Source organism: Pseudophryne corroboree, chromosome 2, assembly GCF_028390025.1.
Source record: "Pseudophryne corroboree isolate aPseCor3 chromosome 2, aPseCor3.hap2, whole genome shotgun sequence".
Taxonomy (NCBI): domain Eukaryota; kingdom Metazoa; phylum Chordata; class Amphibia; order Anura; family Myobatrachidae; genus Pseudophryne; species Pseudophryne corroboree.
In genome coordinates, this window is record NC_086445.1 from 728,873,503 (window position 1) to 728,892,954 (window position 19,452).

The window sequence follows — 19,452 nt, forward strand, 5'->3', positions numbered from 1 at the left end:
CTTAAGGAAACTTAACACCACGTTAAGGTCCCAAGGCGCCACCGGAGGTACAAAAGGAGGCTGAATATGCAATACTCCCTTCACAAACGTCTGTACTTCGGGAAGAGAGGCCAATTCCTTTTGAAAGAAAATGGATAAGGCCGAAATCTGAACCTTAATAGATCCTAATTTTAGGCCCAAATTCACTCCAGTTTGTAGGAAGTGAAGGAAGCGGCCCAGATAGAATTCCTCCGTAGGAGCATTCCTGGCCTCACACCAAGAAACATATTTTCGCCATATTCGGTGATAATGTTTTGATGTCACGTCCTTCCTAGCCTTTATTAGTGTAGGAATGACCTCATCCGGAATACCTTTTTCCGCTAGGATCTGGCGTTCAACCGCCATGCCGTCAAACGCAGCCTCGGTAAGTCTTGGAACAGACAGGGCCCCTGCTGTAGCAGGTCCTGTCTTAGAGGAAGAGGCCACGGATCTTCTGTGAGCATCTCCTGCAGATCCGGATACGAGGCCGTCGTGGCCAATCTGGAACAATGAGGATTGTTCTCACTCCTCTTTGTCTTATTTCTCTAACGTCCTAAGTGGATGCTGGGGACTCCGTAAGGACCATGGGGATTAGCAGCTCCGCAGGAGCCTGGGCACAACTATAAAGAAAGCTTTTAGACTACTGGTGTGCACTGGCTCCTCCCACTAAGACCCTCCTCCAGACCTCAGTTAGATTCTTGTGCCCGGCTGAGCTGGATGCACACTAGGGGCTCTCCTGAGCACCTAGAAAGAAAGTATATTTAGGTTTTTTATTTTCAGTGAGATCTGCTGGCAACAGACTCACTGCAGCGAGGGACTAGGGGGAGAAGAAGCGAACCTACCTAACTGGTGGTAGTTTGGGCTTCTTAGGCTACTGGACACCATTAGCTCCAGAGGGATCGACCGCAGGACCCGACCTTGGTGTTCGTTCCCGGAGCCGCGCCGCCGTCCCCCTTACAGAGCCAGAAGCACGAAGAAGGTCCGGAAAATCGTCGGCAGAAGACTTCGCTCTTCACCAAGGTAGCTGCAGTGCTGTGCGCCATTGCTCCTCATGTACACCTCACACTTCGGTCACTGATGGGTGCAGGGCGCTGGGGGGGGGGCGCGCCCTGAGGGCAATAAATAACACCTTGGCTGGCAAAATATACATCATATATAGTCCCAGAGGCTATATAGATGTAAAATTACCCCTGCCAGCATTACAGAAAAAGCGTGAGAAAGTCTGCCGAAAAGGGGGCGGGGCTTCTCCCTCAGCACACTGGCGCCATTTTACCCTCACAGTTAGCTCCCTGGCTCTCCCCTGCAGTCTAAGAATACTACAGAAGGGTAAAACAGAGAGGGGGGGGGGGGGCACTAAATTTAGGCGCAGTATAGATAATATATATATATATATATATATATATATATATATATATATATATATATATATTTATATATATTATTATAAGAGAACTGTTCACCCGGCACTCCGAGACGGATAATAGGTTGTAGTTGCTGCGGTGCCCTCCGTGAGTGGTATGGCAGCCACTCTATATACTGCAAATATTCCGGCGGCACTCAAGCAGTCTGGACAAGAAGGTAAATGCTGAGATCTTTATTAGACCATCCAACGGCGTTTCGGGGTTTTAGGGAAAACACTCATTGATAGTGGGATCCCAGTGTTATATAGCGCTCTGGTGTGTGCTGGCATACTCTCTCTCTGTCTCCCCAAAAGGCTTTGTGGGGTCCTGTCCTCTGTCAGAGCATTCCCTGTGTGTTTGCGGTGTGTCGGTACGGCTGTGTCGACATGTTTGATGAGGAGGCTTATGTGGAGGCGGAGCAGATGCCTGTAAATGTGATGTCACCCCCTGCGGGGTCGACACCTGAGTGGATGGTGCTGTGGAAGGAATTACGTGATTGTGTCGACTCCTTACATAAAAGGTTTGACGACATACCTAATGTGGGACAGCCGGCTTCTCAGCCTGTGCCTGCCCAGGCGTCTCAAAAACCATCAGGGGCTCTAAAACGCCCGCTACCTCAGATGGTTGACACAGATGTCGACACGGATACTGACTCCAGTGTCGACGACGAAGAGACTAATGTAACTTCCAGTAGGGCCACACGTTACATGATTGAGGCAATGATAAATGTGTTGCACATTTCTGATGTTACCCCCGGTACCACAAAAAAGGGTATAATGTTTGGAGAGAAAAAACTACCAGTAGCTTTTCCTCCGTCTGAAGAGTTAAATGAAGTGTGTGAAGAAGCGTGGGCTTCCCCTGATAAAAAGATGGTAATTTCTAAGAGGTTACTAATGGCGTACCCTTTCCCGCCAGAGGATAGGTCACGCTGGGAAACATCCCCTAGGGTGGATAAAGCGCTCACACGCTTGTCAAAGAAGGTGGCACTACCGTCTCCGGATACGGCCGCCCTGAAGGAATCTGCTGATAGAAAGCAGGAGGCTATCCTGAAATCTATATAATAAATAAATAAATATATATATATATATATATATATATATATATATATATATATATATATATATACATACACACACACACACACACACACACACACACACACACACACACACACACACACACACACGTGTGATACTGAGACCGGCTATAGCTTCAGCCTGGATGTGCAGTGCTGCTGCTGCGTGGTCAGATTCCCTGTCAGAAAATATAGATACCCTAGACAGGGACACTATTTTGCTAAACGTAGAGCATATAAAAGACGCACTTTTATACATGAGGGATGCACAGAGGGATATTTGCCGGCTGGCATCCAAAATTAGTGCAATGTCCATTTCTGCCAGGAGAGGGTTATGGACTCGGCAGTGGACAGGTGATGCAGATTCCAAACGACACATGGAAGTTCTGCCTTATAAGGGTGAGGAATTGTTCGGGGATGGTCTCTCGGACCTCGTTTCCACAGCAACAGCTGGGAAGTCTAAATTTTTACCCCATGTTCCCTCACAACCAAAGAAAGCACCGTATTATCAGGTACAGTCCTTTCGGCCCAATAGGGGCAAGCGGGTTAAAGGCGCGTCCTTTCTGTCCAGAGGCAGAGGTAGAGGGAAAAAGCTGCAGCATACAGCCAGTTCCCAGGAGCAAAAGTCCTCCCCCGCTTCCTCTAAGTCCACAGCATGACGCTGGGGCTCCACAGGCGGAGCCAGGTACGGTGGGGGCCCGTCTCAAAAATTTCAGCAATCAGTGGGCTCGCTCACGGGTGGATCCCTGGATCCTTCAAGTAGTATCTCAGGGGTACAAACTGGAATTCGAGACATCTCCCCCCTGCCGTTTCCTCAAATCTGCCTTGCCAACCACTCCCTCAGGCAGGGAGGCAGTGTTACAGGCAATTCAAAAGCTGTATTCACAACAAGTGATAGTAAAGGTGCTCCTACTTCAACAAGGAAGGGGTTACTATTCCACAATGTTTGTGGTACCGAAACCGGACGGATCGGTGAGACCCATTTTTTAAATTTGAAATCCTTGAACACATATATAAAAAAATTCAAGTTCAAGATGGAATCGCTCAGGGCGGTTATTGCAAGCCTGGACGAGGGAGATTACATGGTATCGCTGGACATCAAGGATGCTTACCTACATGTCCCCATTTACCATCCTCACCAGGAGTACCTCAGGTTTGTGGTACAAGATTGTCATTACCAATTTCAGACGTTGCCGTTCGGTCTCTCCACGGCTCCGAGGGTCTTTACCAAGGTAATGGCGGAAATGATGATACTCCTTCGAAGGAAGGGAGTTTTAATTATCCCGTACTTGGACGATCTCCTGATTAAAGGCGAGGTCCAGAGAGCAGTTGTTGATAGGGGTAGCACTATCTCGGGAAGTGCTACAACAGCACGGCTGGATTCTAAACATTCCAAAGTCACAGCTGGTCCCTACGACATGCCTGCTGTTCCTAGGGATGGTTCTGGATACAGAACAGAGAAAAGTGTTTCTCCCGGAGGAAAAGGCCAAGGAGCTGTCATCTCTAGTCAGAGGCCTCTTAAAACCAAAACAGGTGTCGGTGCATCATTGCACGCGGATCCTGGGAAAAATGGTAGCTTCCTACGAAGCGATTCCATTCGGCAGGTTTCATGCAAGAACCTTTCAGTGGGACCTGTTGGACAAGTGGTCCGGATCGCATCTTCAGATGCATAGTCTGATAACCCTGTCCCTGAGGACAAGGGTGTCTCTGCTGTGGTGGCTGCAGAGTGCTCATCTTCAAGAGGGCCGCAGATTCGGCATACAGGACTGGGTCCTGGTGACCACGGATGCCAGCCTTCGAGGCTGGGGAGCAGTCACACAGGGAAGAAACTTCCAAGGACTATGGTCTAGTCAGGAGACTTCCCTGCACATAAATATTCTGGAACTAAGGGCCATTTACAATGCCCTAAGTCAGGCAAAACCCCTGCTTCAAAACCAGCCGGTACTGATCCAGTCAGACAACATCACGGCGGTCGCCCATGTAAATCGACAGGGCGGCACAAAAAGCAGGATGGCGATGGCAGAAGCCACAAGGATTCTCCGATGGGCGGAAAATCACGTGTTAGCACTGTCAGCAGTGTTCATTCCGGGAGTGGACAACTGGGAAGCAGACTTCCTCAGCAGGCACGACCTCCACCCGGGAGAGTGGGGACTTCATCCAGAAGTCTTTCAAATGATTGTAAACCAGTGAGAAAAACCACAGGTGGACATGATGGCGTCCCGCCTAAACAAAAAGCTAGAAAAATATTGCGCCAGGTCGAGAGACCCGCAGGCGATAGCTGTGGACGCTCTGGTAACACCGTGGGTGTACCGATCGGTTTATGTGTTCCCTCCTCTTCCTCTCATACCAAAGGTACCGAGGATAATAAGGAGAAGAGGAGTAAGAACTATACTCATTGTTCCGGATTGGCCAAGAAGAGTGTGGTATCCGGAACTTCAAGAAATGATGTCAGAGGACCCATGGCCTCTACCGCTCAGACAGGACCTGCTGCAGCAGGGGCCCTGTCTGTTCCAAGACTTACCGCGGCTGCGTTTGACGGCATGACGGTTGAACACCGGATCCTGAAGGAAAAGGGCATTCCGGAGGAAGTCATTCCTACGCTGATAAAAGCTAGGAAAGAAGTAACCGCAAACCATTATCACTGCATATGGCGAAAATATGTTGCGTGGTGAGAGGCCAGGAAGGCCCCAACGGAAGAATTTCAGCTGGGCCGGTTCCTGCACTTCCTACAGTCAGGGGTGACTATGGGCCTTAAATTGGGTTCCATTAAGGTCCAGATTTCGGCTCTATCGATTTTCTTCCAGAGAGAATTGTCTTCACTACCTGAAGTTCAGACTTTTGTTAAGGGAGTGCTGCATATTCAGCCCCCTTTTGTGCCTCCAGTGGCACCTTGGGATCTCAACGTGGTGTTGGATTTCCTAAAGTCACATTGGTTTGAGCCACTGAAAACCGTGGATTTGAAATATCTCACGTGGAAAGTGGTCATGTTGTTGGCCTTGGCTTCGGCCAGGCGTGTTTCAGAATTGGCGGCTTTGTCATGTAAAAGCCCTTATCTGATTTTCCATATGGATAGGGCAGAATTGAGGACTCGTCCCCAGTTTCCCCCCAAAGTGGTATCCGCTTTTCATCTGAACCAACCTATCGTGGTGCCTGCGGCTACAAATGACTTGGAGGCTTCCAAGTTGTTGGATGTAGTCAGGGCCCTAAAAATTTATGTTTCCAGGACAGCTGGAGTCAGGAAGACTGACTCGCTCTTTATCCTGTATGCGCCCAACAAGTTGGGTGAACCTGCTTCTAAGCAGACTATCGCTCGCTGGATCTGTAGTACGATTCAGCTTGCACATTCTGCGGCTGGACTGCCGCATCCTAAATCAGTGAAAGCCCATTCCACGAGGAAAGTGGGCTCTTGGGCGGCTGCCCGAGGGGTCTCGGCTCTTCAACTTTGCCGAGCTGCTACTTGGTCAGGGGCAAACACGTTTGCAAAATTCTACAAATTTGATACCCTGGCTGAGGAGGACCTGGAGTTCTCTCATTCGGTGCTGCAGAGTCATCCGCACTCTCCCGCCCGTTTGGGAGCTTTGGTATAATCCCCATGGTCCTTACGGAGTCCCCAGCATCCACTTAGGACGTTAGAGAAAATAAGAATTTACTCACCGGTAATTCTATTTCTCATAGTCCGCAGTGGATGCTGGGCGCCCATCCCAAGTGCGGATTGTCTGCAATACTTGTATATAGTTATTGCTTAACTAAAGGGTTATTGTTGAGCCATCTGTTGAGAGGCTCAGTTGTTGTCATACTGTTAACTGGGTATTGTATCACGAGTTATACGGTGTGATTGGTGTGGCTGGTATGAGTCTTACCCGGGATTCAAAATCCTTCCTAATTGTGTCAGCTCTTCCGGGCACAGTATCCTAACTGAGGTCTGGAGGAGGGTCTTAGTGGGAGGAGCCAGTGCACACCAGTAGTCTAAAAGCTTTTTTTATAGTTGTGCCCAGTCTCCTGCGGAGCCGCTAATCCCCATGGTCCTTACGGAGTCCCCAGCATCCACTACGGACTATGAGAAATAGAATTACCGGTGAGTAAATTCTTATTTATTCTCAACACCTTGGGTATGAGAGGAAGAGGAGAAAATACATAGACCGACCGGAACACCCACGGTGTCACCAGGGCGTCCACAGCTACCGCCTGAGGATCTCTTGACCTGGCGCAATAACTTTTTAGCTTTTTGTTTAGACGGGACGCCATCATGTCTATTTGGGGCAGTCCCCACTGACTTGCAATCTGCGCGAAGACTTCCTGATGAAGTCCCCACTGTCCCGGATGCAGATCGTGTCTGCTGAGGAAGTCTGCTTCCCAGTTGTCCACTCCCGGAATGACCACTGCTGACAGTGCGCTTACATGATTTTTCGCCCAGCGAAGAATCCTGGTGGCTTCCGCCATTGCCACTCTGCTCCTTGTGCCGCCTTGACGGTTGACATGAGCTACTGCGGTGACATTGTCCTCCTGGATCAGAACTGGTTTGTCGCAAAGTAATGCCTCCGCTTGATGTAGGGCGTTGTATATGGCCCTCAACTCCAGGATGTTGATGTGGAGACAAGTCTCTAGACTTGACCAAAGACCTTGGAAATTTGTTCCCTGTGTGACTGCTCCCCAACCTCGGAGGCTTGCGTCCGTGGTCACCAGGATCCAGTCCTGAATGCCGAACCTGTGGCCCTCTAGGAGGTGAGCACTCTGCAGCCACCACAGGAGAGATACCCTGGCTCTGGGGGACAGGGTGATCCGCAGATGAATTTGTAGATGTGACCCGACCACTTGTCCAGTAGGTCCCATTGGAAGGTCCTCGCATGGAACCTGCCGAAGGGAATGGCTTCGTATGATGCCACCATCTTCTCCCCAGGACTCGAGTGCAGTGATGCACTGACACCTGTTTTGGCTGCAACAGGTTCCTGACCAGAGTCATGAGTTCCTGAGCTTTTTCCGTCGGAAGAAAAACCTCTTTTCTGGTCTGTGTCCAGAATCATGCCCAAGAAGGTCAGACGAGTTGTAGGAACCAGCTGCGACTTCGGTATATTGAGAATCCAGCCGTGTTGCTGTAACACCTTCTTAAATGTATAATATGTCTACTGTACAGTTGCATATGTGCAGTATGAACGGGTTCACTACGGCTGGCCGGCGGTCGGGCTCCCGGCGACCAGCATCCCGACGCCGGGAGCCCGACCGCCGGCTTACCGACAGCGTGGCGAGCGCAAATGAGCCCCTTGCGGGCTCGCTGCGCTCGCCACGCTACGGGCACGGTGGCGCGCTACGCGCGCCACACTATTTTATTCTCCCTCTATGGGGGTCGTGGACCCCCACGAGGGAAAATAAGTGTCGGTATGCCGGCTGTCGGGCTCCCGGCGCCGGTATACTGAGCGCCGGGAGCCCAACCGCCGGCATACAGAAGACCACCCGTATGAACTCATATGTGTAATGTTTGTAATGTATGCTACGTTTTTTTCCTCCATGTTGCTGCTTGGCGATGCATTGTATCACAAAGAATTCCTAGTGTATGTGAGTACACCTGGCCAATAAAGCTGATTCTGATTCTGAAAGTGACACGATGTTCAGTAATGTCTCTCGAGATCTCGCTTTTATGAGGAGATCGTCCAAGTATGGGATAATTGTGACACCTTGCTTGCGCAGGAGCACCATCATTTCCGCCATTACCTTGGTGAAAATCCTCGGGGCCGTGGAAAGCCCAAACTGCAACGTCTGAAATTGGTAATGACAATCCTGTACCGCAAATCTCAGGTACGCCTGATGAGGTGGATATATTGGAACATGAAGGTACGCATCCCTTATGTCTGGGGATACCATAAAATCCCCCCTTCCAGGCTTGCGATGACCACTCCTGAGTGATTCCATCTTGAACTTGAACCTTTTCAAGTATAGGTTCAGGGATTTTAAATTTAAAATGGGTCTGATCGAACCGTCAGGTTTCGGGACCACAAACAGGGTTGAGTAATATCCCCTTCCTTGTTGTAGTAGGGGAACCTAGACCACCACCTGTTGAAGATACAATTTTTGAATCGCATTTAACACTAACTCCCTCTCTGAAGGAGAAGCTGGCAGGGCAGATTTGAAAAACCGGCGAGGGGCCACCTCCTCGAATTCCAGCTTGTATCCCTGAGAAACAAATTCTATTGCCCAGGGATCCACCTGTGAGTAAACCCAGATGTGGCTGAAAAGTCGAAGACGTGCCCTCACTGGAGCGGACTCCCTCAGGGGAGCCCCAGCGTCATGCGGTGGATTTTGCAGAGGCCGGGGAGGACTAGCTGTGTTGTGCAGCTTTTTTTCCTCTGCCTTTACGTTTGGCAAGAAAGGACGATCCACGTACTCTTTTGCTTTTATTTGAACGAAAGGACTGCATTTGATAATGAGGCGTTTTCTTAGGCTGTGAGGGAACATAAGGCAAAAAATTTGATTTACCTGCCGTAGCTGTGTACACGAGGTCCGAGAGGCCTTCTCCAAATAATTCCTCACCTTTTGTAAGGTAAAAACTCCATATGCTTCTTTGAGTCGGCATCGCCCGTCCACTGTCGGGTCCATAAGACTCGCCTAGCAGAAACAGACATAGCGTTTATTCTGGAACTCTGTAAACAAATGTCTCTTTGAGCATCCCTCATATATAACACAGCATCTTTTATATGCCCTAGGGTCATTAAAATGGTATCCTTATCTAGGGTCTCAATTTCCGCTGATAAGGAATCTGTCCATGCTGCTACAGCACTACAAACCCAGGCCGACGCATTTGCCGGTCTGAGTATTGTACCAGAATGTGTGTAAATGGACTTCATGGTAACCTCCTGCTTGCGGTCAGCGGGATCCTTGAGGGTAGCCGTATCTTGGGATGGCAGCGCTATCTTTTTTGATAAGCGTGTCAATGCTTTGTCTACCCTAGGAGAGGATTCCCACCGTATTCTGTCCTTTTGCGGGAAAGGATACGCCATAAGAATCCTTTTGGGAACCTGCAGTCTTTTGTCTGGGGTTTCCCAAGCTTTTTCGCATAATTCGTTCAGCTCATGTGAGGATGGAAAGGTGACCTCAGGCTTTTTCCCTTTATACATGTGTACCCTCGTGTCAGGGACAGGGGGTTCCTCTGTGATATGCAAAACCTCTCTTATTGCAATAATCATATATCGAATACATTTAGCCACTCTTGGCTGTAATTTTGCATCATCGTAGTCGACACTGGAGTCTGAATCCGTGTCGGTATCTGTGTCAACTATTTGGGATAGTGTGCGCTTCTGAGACCCCGAAGGTCCCGGCGACATTGGGACAGACATGGTTTGACTTCCTGACTGTTCCCTAGCCTCAGCTTTGTCTAATCTTTTGTGCAATAAATTTACATTAGCACTTAAGACATTCCACATATCCATCCATCCAGTCAGGTGTTGGCGCTGCCGACGGAGACCTTACATTCATACACTCCCCCTCCTCCTTAGGTGAGCCTTCAACCTCATACATGTCGACACACGCGTACCGACACCCCCCCCCCACACACACACACGGAAGCTCTTTTCTGAAGACCGGTTCCCCACCAGGCCCTTTGGAGAGACAGAGAGAGAGAGAGTATGCCAGCACACACCTCAGCGCTATATGACCCAGGAAAAAACACAATGTTTACCCAGTAGCGCTGTTATGAATGTATATGCGCCAATTATGTGCCCCCCCCCTTTTGAAAAACCCACCGTCACCATCAGTAAGCAGGGGAGAGTCCGGGGAGCTTCCTCTCAGCGCTGTGCTGTGGAGAAAATGGCGCTGGTGAGTGCTGAGGGAGAAGCTTCTGTCCCACTCAAAATTCTTAAAAACATGGCGGGGGCTCTTTATATACATGTACAGTGCCCAGCTGTACATGTGTATATATGTACTTTTGCCATTAGAGAGGTTTATATTGCTGCCCAGGGCGCTCCCCCCCCCCCTGCGCCCTGCACCCTTACAGTGACCGATGTGTGTGAGGTGAATGGGAGCAATGGCGCACAGCTTCACAGCTGTGCGTTACCTCTATGAAGATCAAGATGTCTTCTGCCGCCTCTGAAGTCTTCTTATCTTCTCATACTCACCCGGCTTCTATCTTCCGGCTCTGCGAGGAGGACGGCGGCGCGGCTCTGGGACGGACGGCGAGGGTGAGACCTGCGTACCAATCCCTCTGGAGCTAATGGTGTCCAGTAGCCTAAGAAACAGCCTTGAAACTCAGAGAAGTAGGTCTGTTTCTCTCTCCTCAGTCCCTCGATGCAGGGAGTCTGTTGCCAGCAGGCTCCCTGAAAATAAAAAACCTAACTAAAATACTTTCTAACAGGAAACTCAGGAGAGCTCCCTCAAAGCACCAGGTCTCCACTGGGCACAGTATCAAACTGAGGTCTTGAGGAGGGGCATAGAGGGAGGAGCCAGTGCACACCCAGATCCAAAGTCTTTCTTAAAGTGCCCATGTCTCCTGCGGAGCCCATCTATCCCCATGGTCCTTAAGGAGTCCCCAGCATCCTCTAGGACGTTAGAGAAAAGGAGACTATTTGGAATAAGGTAAACGAGCACTATTATAGAAATAGCGCTCGTTGATAAATAGACATTTGCATGCATCATAATGGGTGGAAGCTAAACTGATAATGCTGCTAAATAACAATGCTATCAGGCATAATAAATAGAAAACGACCCTAATTATCACAGAAAATGTGTTTCCAGCTGGGAAACTCGTTGATAAATGGGGGCCTTTAGTATGTTATATTTAGAAAATGTATAATTGGGACTCACTTACTTTTTCTTTTTTTAGGCATGATAATCTACCAAGCTTTTCTTCTGCACTTTTTGGTCTTAAATCGTCAGGAAAAGCTGTAGTAAGGAGGAACAACATTCATATTGACCAGGTGCGTATGTCTTTCTCTGCATCAGCCATGATTTGTTTTGACTAATGAAATATTTTAACGCTGGTCACTAAATCGCTTCCTCTACAGCGATCAATGGCACTTGTAAGTTATATAAAAAGTACTTACCAAAATAAGATAAACAGGATGATAAAATGGCGAATAAACTTCCCCCCCCCCCCCTCTAATTCCATGTTAACATTTTTTGCTTGGTGTTAAAATTTAAAAAAACAAAAATCACTAATCGGTACAGAAGGTTACCAATTGTGATCAACGGTGCTTAGTTAGAATACTGTTTATTTAAAAAGATTGATTCAGCAGCTGAGTAAAACAACTTGCCAGGTTGCAACAATTGGAAACTAAAAGAAAAGGAAAGATACTCTGCGCTTGAAACAATGTATCTAAAAATATATATGTGCAGTCTGACAGAAGAAAGATTGACTCAGTGAGACTTAAGGTGTGTACACACGGTAAGATATTTTCTTCCGATTCTGACTATATAGTCAGAATCGGAAGAAAATATAGTGCAGATCGCAAGGTGACAGTCACCTTGCGATCCCGATCCGATGCCGATGCGCGGCCCCGCGCGGTCGGCATCGGAAGAAAAAATAGGCTGTGCAGTCAAGTCAATCCTGACTATCTCTATAGAAGAGATAGTCAGGATTGAAATCGCACATAGCCAGCATCGCAAGCACAGTTATTATGTGCTTGCGATACTGGCTAAGTGCTGACCCGGCCCCCTGTCGCACGGTGAGAATCGGATAAGTCCGAATCTCACCGTGTGTATGCACCCTTAGATATATCAAAAAAACAATTTATATAGTGTCTCTAAGACTAAACATTTATAACATACAATACAACAAACAATTAATACATTCTCTCACACATAATAGAATGAATGAGAATTTGGAATTGTGTGCAACATGCAATAAAATTAATTGCTATACCCTTTCAAATGGTGATTATAATAGTCCAAATACTGGTGTCCCAGTATGTTATTATAATAAATTTGTAGCTCCCGCAATTAACTTTTCACAGTCTCAGTCTAGGAGTGCACTTATATGTTAATTTTAAATTGATCTCAATTAAATCATTTTGTTTATTTTTTGGTAAATTATAGATGATTGACTCAGTGTATATGGTTTGAGTATTAAAAGATTGTTTGTTTTTTATACAACTTTTAATTATAACATTGTCAGTATGTTCATTTTCGAGTCTATAAGACTAGATTACTATTAATTAGTAATAGATCACAACTGCTCGGTCTGAGACTCATTAGACAGGTATATATTTGTGAACATGGAGAGGGGAAGTATTCGTCTTGAGGAAGTCTCCGGTTGCTAGGAGACGAAACGCGTTGACGCCCACTCTCTGTTACGCTCTCCAATTGGTGATACCTGCTGCACGAACACAGTCCACGGCTCAACACAGCCGTCTCAGTACAGCCGTGACAGCCTGAGCCGTAGCTATCTGCCCCACGTTGGATCCATCCTTGCCGCACGCCTCTCCAATATTGGTCGGGTGAGTTCCATCTGACCCCCGCTGTGGGGCCTAACACCTGTTACCAGGAGCCATTCTGGCGGCGGCTAGACTTACCGTCTATGAATAAGCGCTAATTACAGTTTATACCAACGAAATGAAAAAGGTGACAGTCATCTGCCGTTATTTAAACAGTGACTGAATGGTATACCTCCGCTCCATGTGTATCCCATCCTTATAAAGGACCCTGACTGCATATACATACAGGAACCAGCACGGGAGCATTGAGTAAAGGCTGCACCTTTTCTTCAGTTATACAGAAATATAAAAATAAATTGAGACTGTGAAAAGTTCATTGCGGGAGCTACAAATTTATTATAATAACTTACTGGGACGCCAGTATTTGGACTATTATAATCACCATTTGAAAGGGTATAGCAATAAATTTTATTGCATGTTGCACACAATTCCAAATTCTCATTCATTCTATTGTGTGAGAGAATGTATTAATTGTTTGTTGTATTGTATGTTATAAATGTTTAGTCTTAGAGACACTATATAAATTGTTTTTTTGATATATCTAAGTCTCACTGAGTCAATCTTTCTTCTATGTCAGACTGCACATATATATTTTTAGATACATTGTTTCAAGCGCAGAGTATCTTTCCTTTTCTTTTGGTGTTAAAATTTCACATGCGTTTTGGCTTGAACAAAAAATCTTCAAGTTTGTAAGAGTGTAGAAGTAAGCATGTATCGCAGATGTACATAATCAAATTATGCATTACAGAACAGGGTGTATGTAGTTTTAGTGTGGTGTATTAATAGATTGAGTAGTATGTATCGCTACGTCCCCAATATGTGTATTGTCTGACTCCTACGTTGATGATTGCAGCACATTTGCAATCTCTTCATAAGTAATCAGTGTATAGAGAAGATATGGGATCTTTGTAGAAGAGTGCGTAAATGTAATTGGTGATACCATCAGTGCCTTATATGGGTGTGGGATGATGGACAGTGTCTAGTTAGACAGTCAATAGCTAGACACCACATGTTAGACAGACATTAGGTCGACATGATCAAGGTAGACAGTACAAAAGGTCGACAGGGTCAACATCGACATGAAAATGGTCGACACAAAAAAGGTAGACACCATTTTTTGTTGCATTTTTGTGGTTTGTTTGGATAGTTTTGTCATCTGGAACCCCCAACTGTAGAAAGGCTTCCCCTCGTGGTGCTCGCTATGCCTTGGGCTCGCTGCGCTCGCCACAAGGTTTATGACCAACTACACTGCTCAAAAAAATAAAGGGAACACTTAAACAACACAATGTAACTCCAAGTCAATCACACTTCTGTGAAATCAAACTGTCCACTTAGGAAGCAACACTGATTGACAATCAATTTCACATGCTGTTGTGCAAGTGGAATAGACAACAGGTGGGAATTATAGGCAATTAGCAAGACACCCCCAATAAAGGAGTTGTTCTGCAGGTGGTTACAACAGACCACTTCTCAGATCCTATGCTTTCTGGCTGATGTTTTGGTCACTTTTGAAAGCTGGCGGTGCTTTCACTCTAGTGGTAGCATGAGAAGGAGTTTACAACCCACACAAGTGGCTCAGGTAGTGCAGGTCATCCAGGATGGCACATCAATGCGAGCTGTGGCAAGAAGGTTTGCTGTGTCTGTCAGCGTAGTGTCCAGAGCATGGAGGCGCTACCAGGAGACAGGCCAGTACATCAGGAGACGTGGAGGAGGCCGTAGGAGGGTAACAACCCAGCAGCAGGACCGCTACCTCTGCCTTTGTGCAAGGAGGAACAGGAGGAGCACTGCCAGAGCCCCTGCAAAATTACCTCCAGCAAGCCACAAATGTGCATGTGTCTACTCAAACGATCAGAAACAGACTCCATGAGGGTGGTATGAGGGCCCGACGTCCACAGGTGGGGGTTGTGCTTACAGCCCAACACCGTGCAGGACGTTTGGCATTTGCCAGAGAACACCAAGATTGGCAAATTCGCCACTGGCGCCCTGTGCTCTTCACAGATGAAAGCAGTTTCTCACTGAGCACATGTGACAGAGTCTGGAGACGCCAAGGAGAACGTTCTGCTGCCTGCAACATCCTCCAGCATGACCGGTTTGGCAGTGGGTCAGTAATGGTGTGGGGTGGCATTTCTTTGGGGGGCCGGCCGCACAGCCCTCCATGTGCTCGCCAGAGGTAGCCTGACTGCCATTAGGTACCGAGATGAGATCCTCAGACCCCTTGTGAGACCATATGCTGGTGCGGTTGGCCCTGGGTTCCTCCTAATGCAAGACGATGCTAGACCTCATGTGGCTGGAGTATGTCAGCAGTCCCTGCAAGACGAAGGCATTGATGCTATGAACTGGCCCGTCCGTTCCCCAGACCTGAATCCAATTGAGCACATCTGGGACATCATGTCTCTCTCCATCCACCAACAGACTGTCCAGGAGTTGGCGGATGCTTTAGTCCAGGTCTGGGAGGAGATCCCTCAGGAGACCATCCGCCACCTCATCAGGAGCATGCCCAGGCATTGTAGGGAGGTCATACAGGCACGTGGAGGCCACACACACTACTGAGCCTCATTTTGACTTGTTTTAAGGACATTACATCAAAGTTGGATCAGCCTGTAGTGTGTTTTTCCACTTTAATTTTGAGTGCGACTCCAAATCCAGACCTCCATGGGTTAATAAATTTGATTTCCATTGATAGTTTTTGTGTGATTTTGTTGTCAGCACATTCAACTATGTAAAGAACAAAGTATTTAATAAGAATATTTAATTAATTCAGATCTAGGATGTGTTGTTTAAGTGTTCCCTTTATTTTTTTGAGCAGTGTATATGCCGACATGGATAAAGAAGGTGTGAAATATTCCAAAAACATGTAAAATTTAAAACAAAACCTGTGTCCTACTTTTTTTTTTTTTTTTTTGGTCTACCTTTTGGCCCTGTCAACCTAATGTCTATCTATTGACTGTCTAACTAGACACTGTCTATCTATCATCTGGATACCACCTGAGATCTTGCAGTAATTTAATGATAGACCAATTTTCTCATTCAGGACTCTGGCGGCTCTTACAATGGGTTGAGTCATTTCTAGGTTAGGTAATGAGAGGAACATAAAAAAAAAACAGGCCCTTGGATGCTGGGTTGGTGCTCCCATGAGGCAGCTGCCTAAGGGCATCTGGGTCTGAGGGGGCACCACTGAGACTGCTGGTATAATAAGGATGTCTTAAGGAGACCTTCTTATTTTACTTAACACTGGCCTTCAAGCTGTGTCTGCCGCCCCCTCACTTCTCAGCTCTGGCTGAGACTGCTGTGCAGACATGTCACAGTCTGACAGGTCTGATGCAGAGCAGTCAGCAGCACTAATCAACGCCAACCCCTTTCCCTCTCTGTATGTATATACAGTCACTTGTGAGGGGTGGTAGGCTAAACTTTTGTCTACGGTGCCGTGACACCTTGCACTGACCCTGCCTGGATGGTATATTGGCCCTCATTCCGAGTTGTTCGCTCGCAAGCTGCTTTTAGCAGCATTGCACACGCTAAGCCGCCGCCTACTGGGAGTGAATCTTCGCTTCTTAAAATTGCGAACGAAAGATTCTCAAAATTGTGACCACACACCTCTTAGCAGTTTCTGAGTAGCTACAGACTTACTCGGCATCTGCGATCAGTTCAGTGCTTGTCGTTCCTGGTTTGACGTCACAAACACACCCAGCGTTCGCCCAGACACTCCTCCGTTTCTTCAGCCACTCCCGCGTTTTTCCCAGAAACTGTAGCGTTTTTTCGCACACACCCATAAAACGGACAGTTTCCGCCCAGAAACACCCACTTCCTGTCAATCACATTACGATCACCAGAACGAAGAAAAAAACGTGAGTAAAATACCTAACTGCATAGCAAATTTACTTGGCGCAGTCGCAGTGCGGACATTGCGCATGCGCATTAGCGTCTAATCGCTCCGTTGCGAGAAAAAAATAACGAGCGAACAACTCGGAATGACCCCCATTATGCAGCTCCTTCTCTTCCCCATGTCTGTGTCCGTCTGTTTCTAGCTAGGTAGATCAGGTAGCTAGATTTATGCAGTGCCTTCTCATTGGTCTTGGCCATGCACTATTGCAGTGCTGCAAGCCATGGATGGGTCTTCTAACTCGAACAGAATTGGTACAGGTTGAGTATCCCTTATCCAAAATTCAAAATCCCTCATTTTTGGGTCCCCTACTGAGATAATGACATATATATTGTGTGTGTGTGTGTGTGTGTGTGTATGGGATCCGGTCTGAAGATCGACCGTATCTAGGTCGACCACTATAGGTCGACAGTCACTAGGTCGACAGGGTTTCTAGGTCGACATGTGCTAGGTTGACAGGTCTAAAGGTCGACATGAGTTTTTCACTTTTTTTTTTTTTTTTTTTCCATACTTAACGATCCACGTGGACTACGACTGGAACGGTAAAGTGTGCCGAGCGAAGCGGCAGCGGAGCAAAGGCACCATGCCCGAAGCATGGCGAGCGAAGCGGTGCACTAATTTGGGATCCCGGTCACTCAACGAAGAAAACGACACCAAAAAAAAAAATTCCTCATGTCGAACTTTAGACCTGTCGACCTAGCACATGTCGACCTAGAAACCCTGTCGACCTTCCATCCATGTCGACCTAGTGACTGTCGACCTAAACATTGTCGACCTAGATACTGTCGATTTGATGAACCACACCCGTGTGTATATATAGATATAGATATGATATGTATATGTGTCATCTCAGTAGGGGAACCAAAAGTGTGTGATTTTGGATAAGGGATACTCTGCTGTACACAGGTAACATTACGATCCACGATAATCTTTTACAAGACTCCACAAAGTATATGCAGGACCATACAGGATAAACATAAAAACATTTTGCAGTATAAAGTAACAGCACAGACTGGGAAGGACATCACAGGGGCAGAGCACCTTGCTAAAGCTAATTGCGAGTATACAGTGTTTGGGAATCCATTTAGTACTTCGTGATCCTGTACCCAATATTGTGGCAAGCAGTCAGTCAGAGTCGCTGGAGGAGACAAGGGATCAGAGCACTGGTGACAAGGATAGAGCTAAGGGGAGAACAATAAAGAAGAAATCCCTACCGTGAGAGTTTACATACTGTTGTAGGTGAAAAGCAAGTTTGTCCTTTTAGAGGGTATTTTAGAGTATAAGCTGTATTTCTCCTTCATCCACTAGGGGACACTGGAGCATATAGACAATGTGGTATAGACGAGTGGATAATTGGAGCCTGGCACTTTCATTTTTACGAAGTGTAGCTGGCTCCTCCCCGTCTATATCCCTCCAAACCCAGTTTACATTAGTGCATCAAGAAACCAGGTGCTACAAGGGCTGTCTAGCACTTTTTACATTTTACTTTATTTCTTTTGCTTGATCTTCACTGAAGACTTCAACAGGCAGTTCTGTCTGCAACAGGGAAAGCCTGAAGGGGGGCATCCTTGACTGCTTTATTAAAAAGCTTGTGTCCGGGTCTCCGGCCACAGGATCAACTGACCCTGGGGACCCCACGGCCTCCTGCACACCGGATGGCATAGGCAGCGGTAAATATCCCACCATTGTGGACCCTCTAGCTGCTGGTGTCTCCCAGCACGGTTAGGTAATTGCAGTGGCTATTCCACATGCCCTATCCTTGTACCTTTTTGATCGCAGCACTAGTGAAGTTGCGGGGCAGCGTTTACTGCCAGCTGCAGTCTGCTTCTGCCACTATCAGGCATGGCAGAGCTGCCCTTACAGCTCTGCTTGGAACTAATTGTCCAGCCCTCCGCATCAGCTACAGATAATAACTGAACCAAATTACTGCCATTATTTGAAATTCAGGGGAACTGCTGGGAGGCAGGGCTAAGGATTGGCACTCATTGAATGGATTGCCCTCTCTCAGGGGCTGTGCTGGGACTTCACTATTGCATATCCCAGGATTCTCTGCTTCCTGTCAGCCCACCAGGGGATAAACCCTCCAAAATTCTGAATTGCCATCTGCAGCCACATTGGTGGCCAGCTGCAGATTCTATTCTGACGCTTGCTGGCTTAGACCCTTCTCTAAATCGATAAGGAGCTAATTAAATGTAAATGAATATTTCTGCAGCGGTGTACACTGTGTTCCACAGGGAATGCATTGGGGTGTAGAGTTGGATCTTGATCCAGAGGCATCAACAGGCTAAAGCTTTGACTGTTCCCAGGATGCATTGCAGGGCCTCCTCTATAACACCGCCTCCGGGCACTGGAGTTCAGTTTGTAAGTTGGTGCTCCATCACCTCCCCAGCAGCGCTGCATACTCCCGCTGGCCGAGTTCCCAGGTACTTGCTGTGGAGGCGCTGCGGTTCCCAGACACGCCACCCTGAGGGCCGCAGGTTCGGCATTCAGGACTGGATCCTGGTGACCATGGACGCGAGCCTCCGAGGTTGGGGAGCAGTCACACAGGGAAGAAATTTCCAAGGTCTTTGGTCAAGTCAAGAGACTTGTCTTCACATCAACATCCTGGAACTAAGGGCCATATACAACGCCCTACGTCAAGCGGAGGCATTACTTCGCGACCAA

General features: G+C 47.4%; 1 protein-coding gene across 2 annotated transcripts in view; it reads left to right on the top strand.

The window, feature by feature from the left end:
• Positions 1 to 19,452, top strand: part of MOV10 (Mov10 RNA helicase) — a 439,448-nt gene that overhangs the window by 132,110 nt on the left and 287,886 nt on the right. For both annotated transcript variants that reach the window (XM_063955381.1, XM_063955382.1), the window contains exon 2: positions 11,300 to 11,393. In XM_063955381.1, coding sequence (XP_063811451.1) covers positions 11,300 to 11,393 — 94 coding nt within the window. The remainder of the gene's footprint in view (positions 1 to 11,299; positions 11,394 to 19,452) is intronic.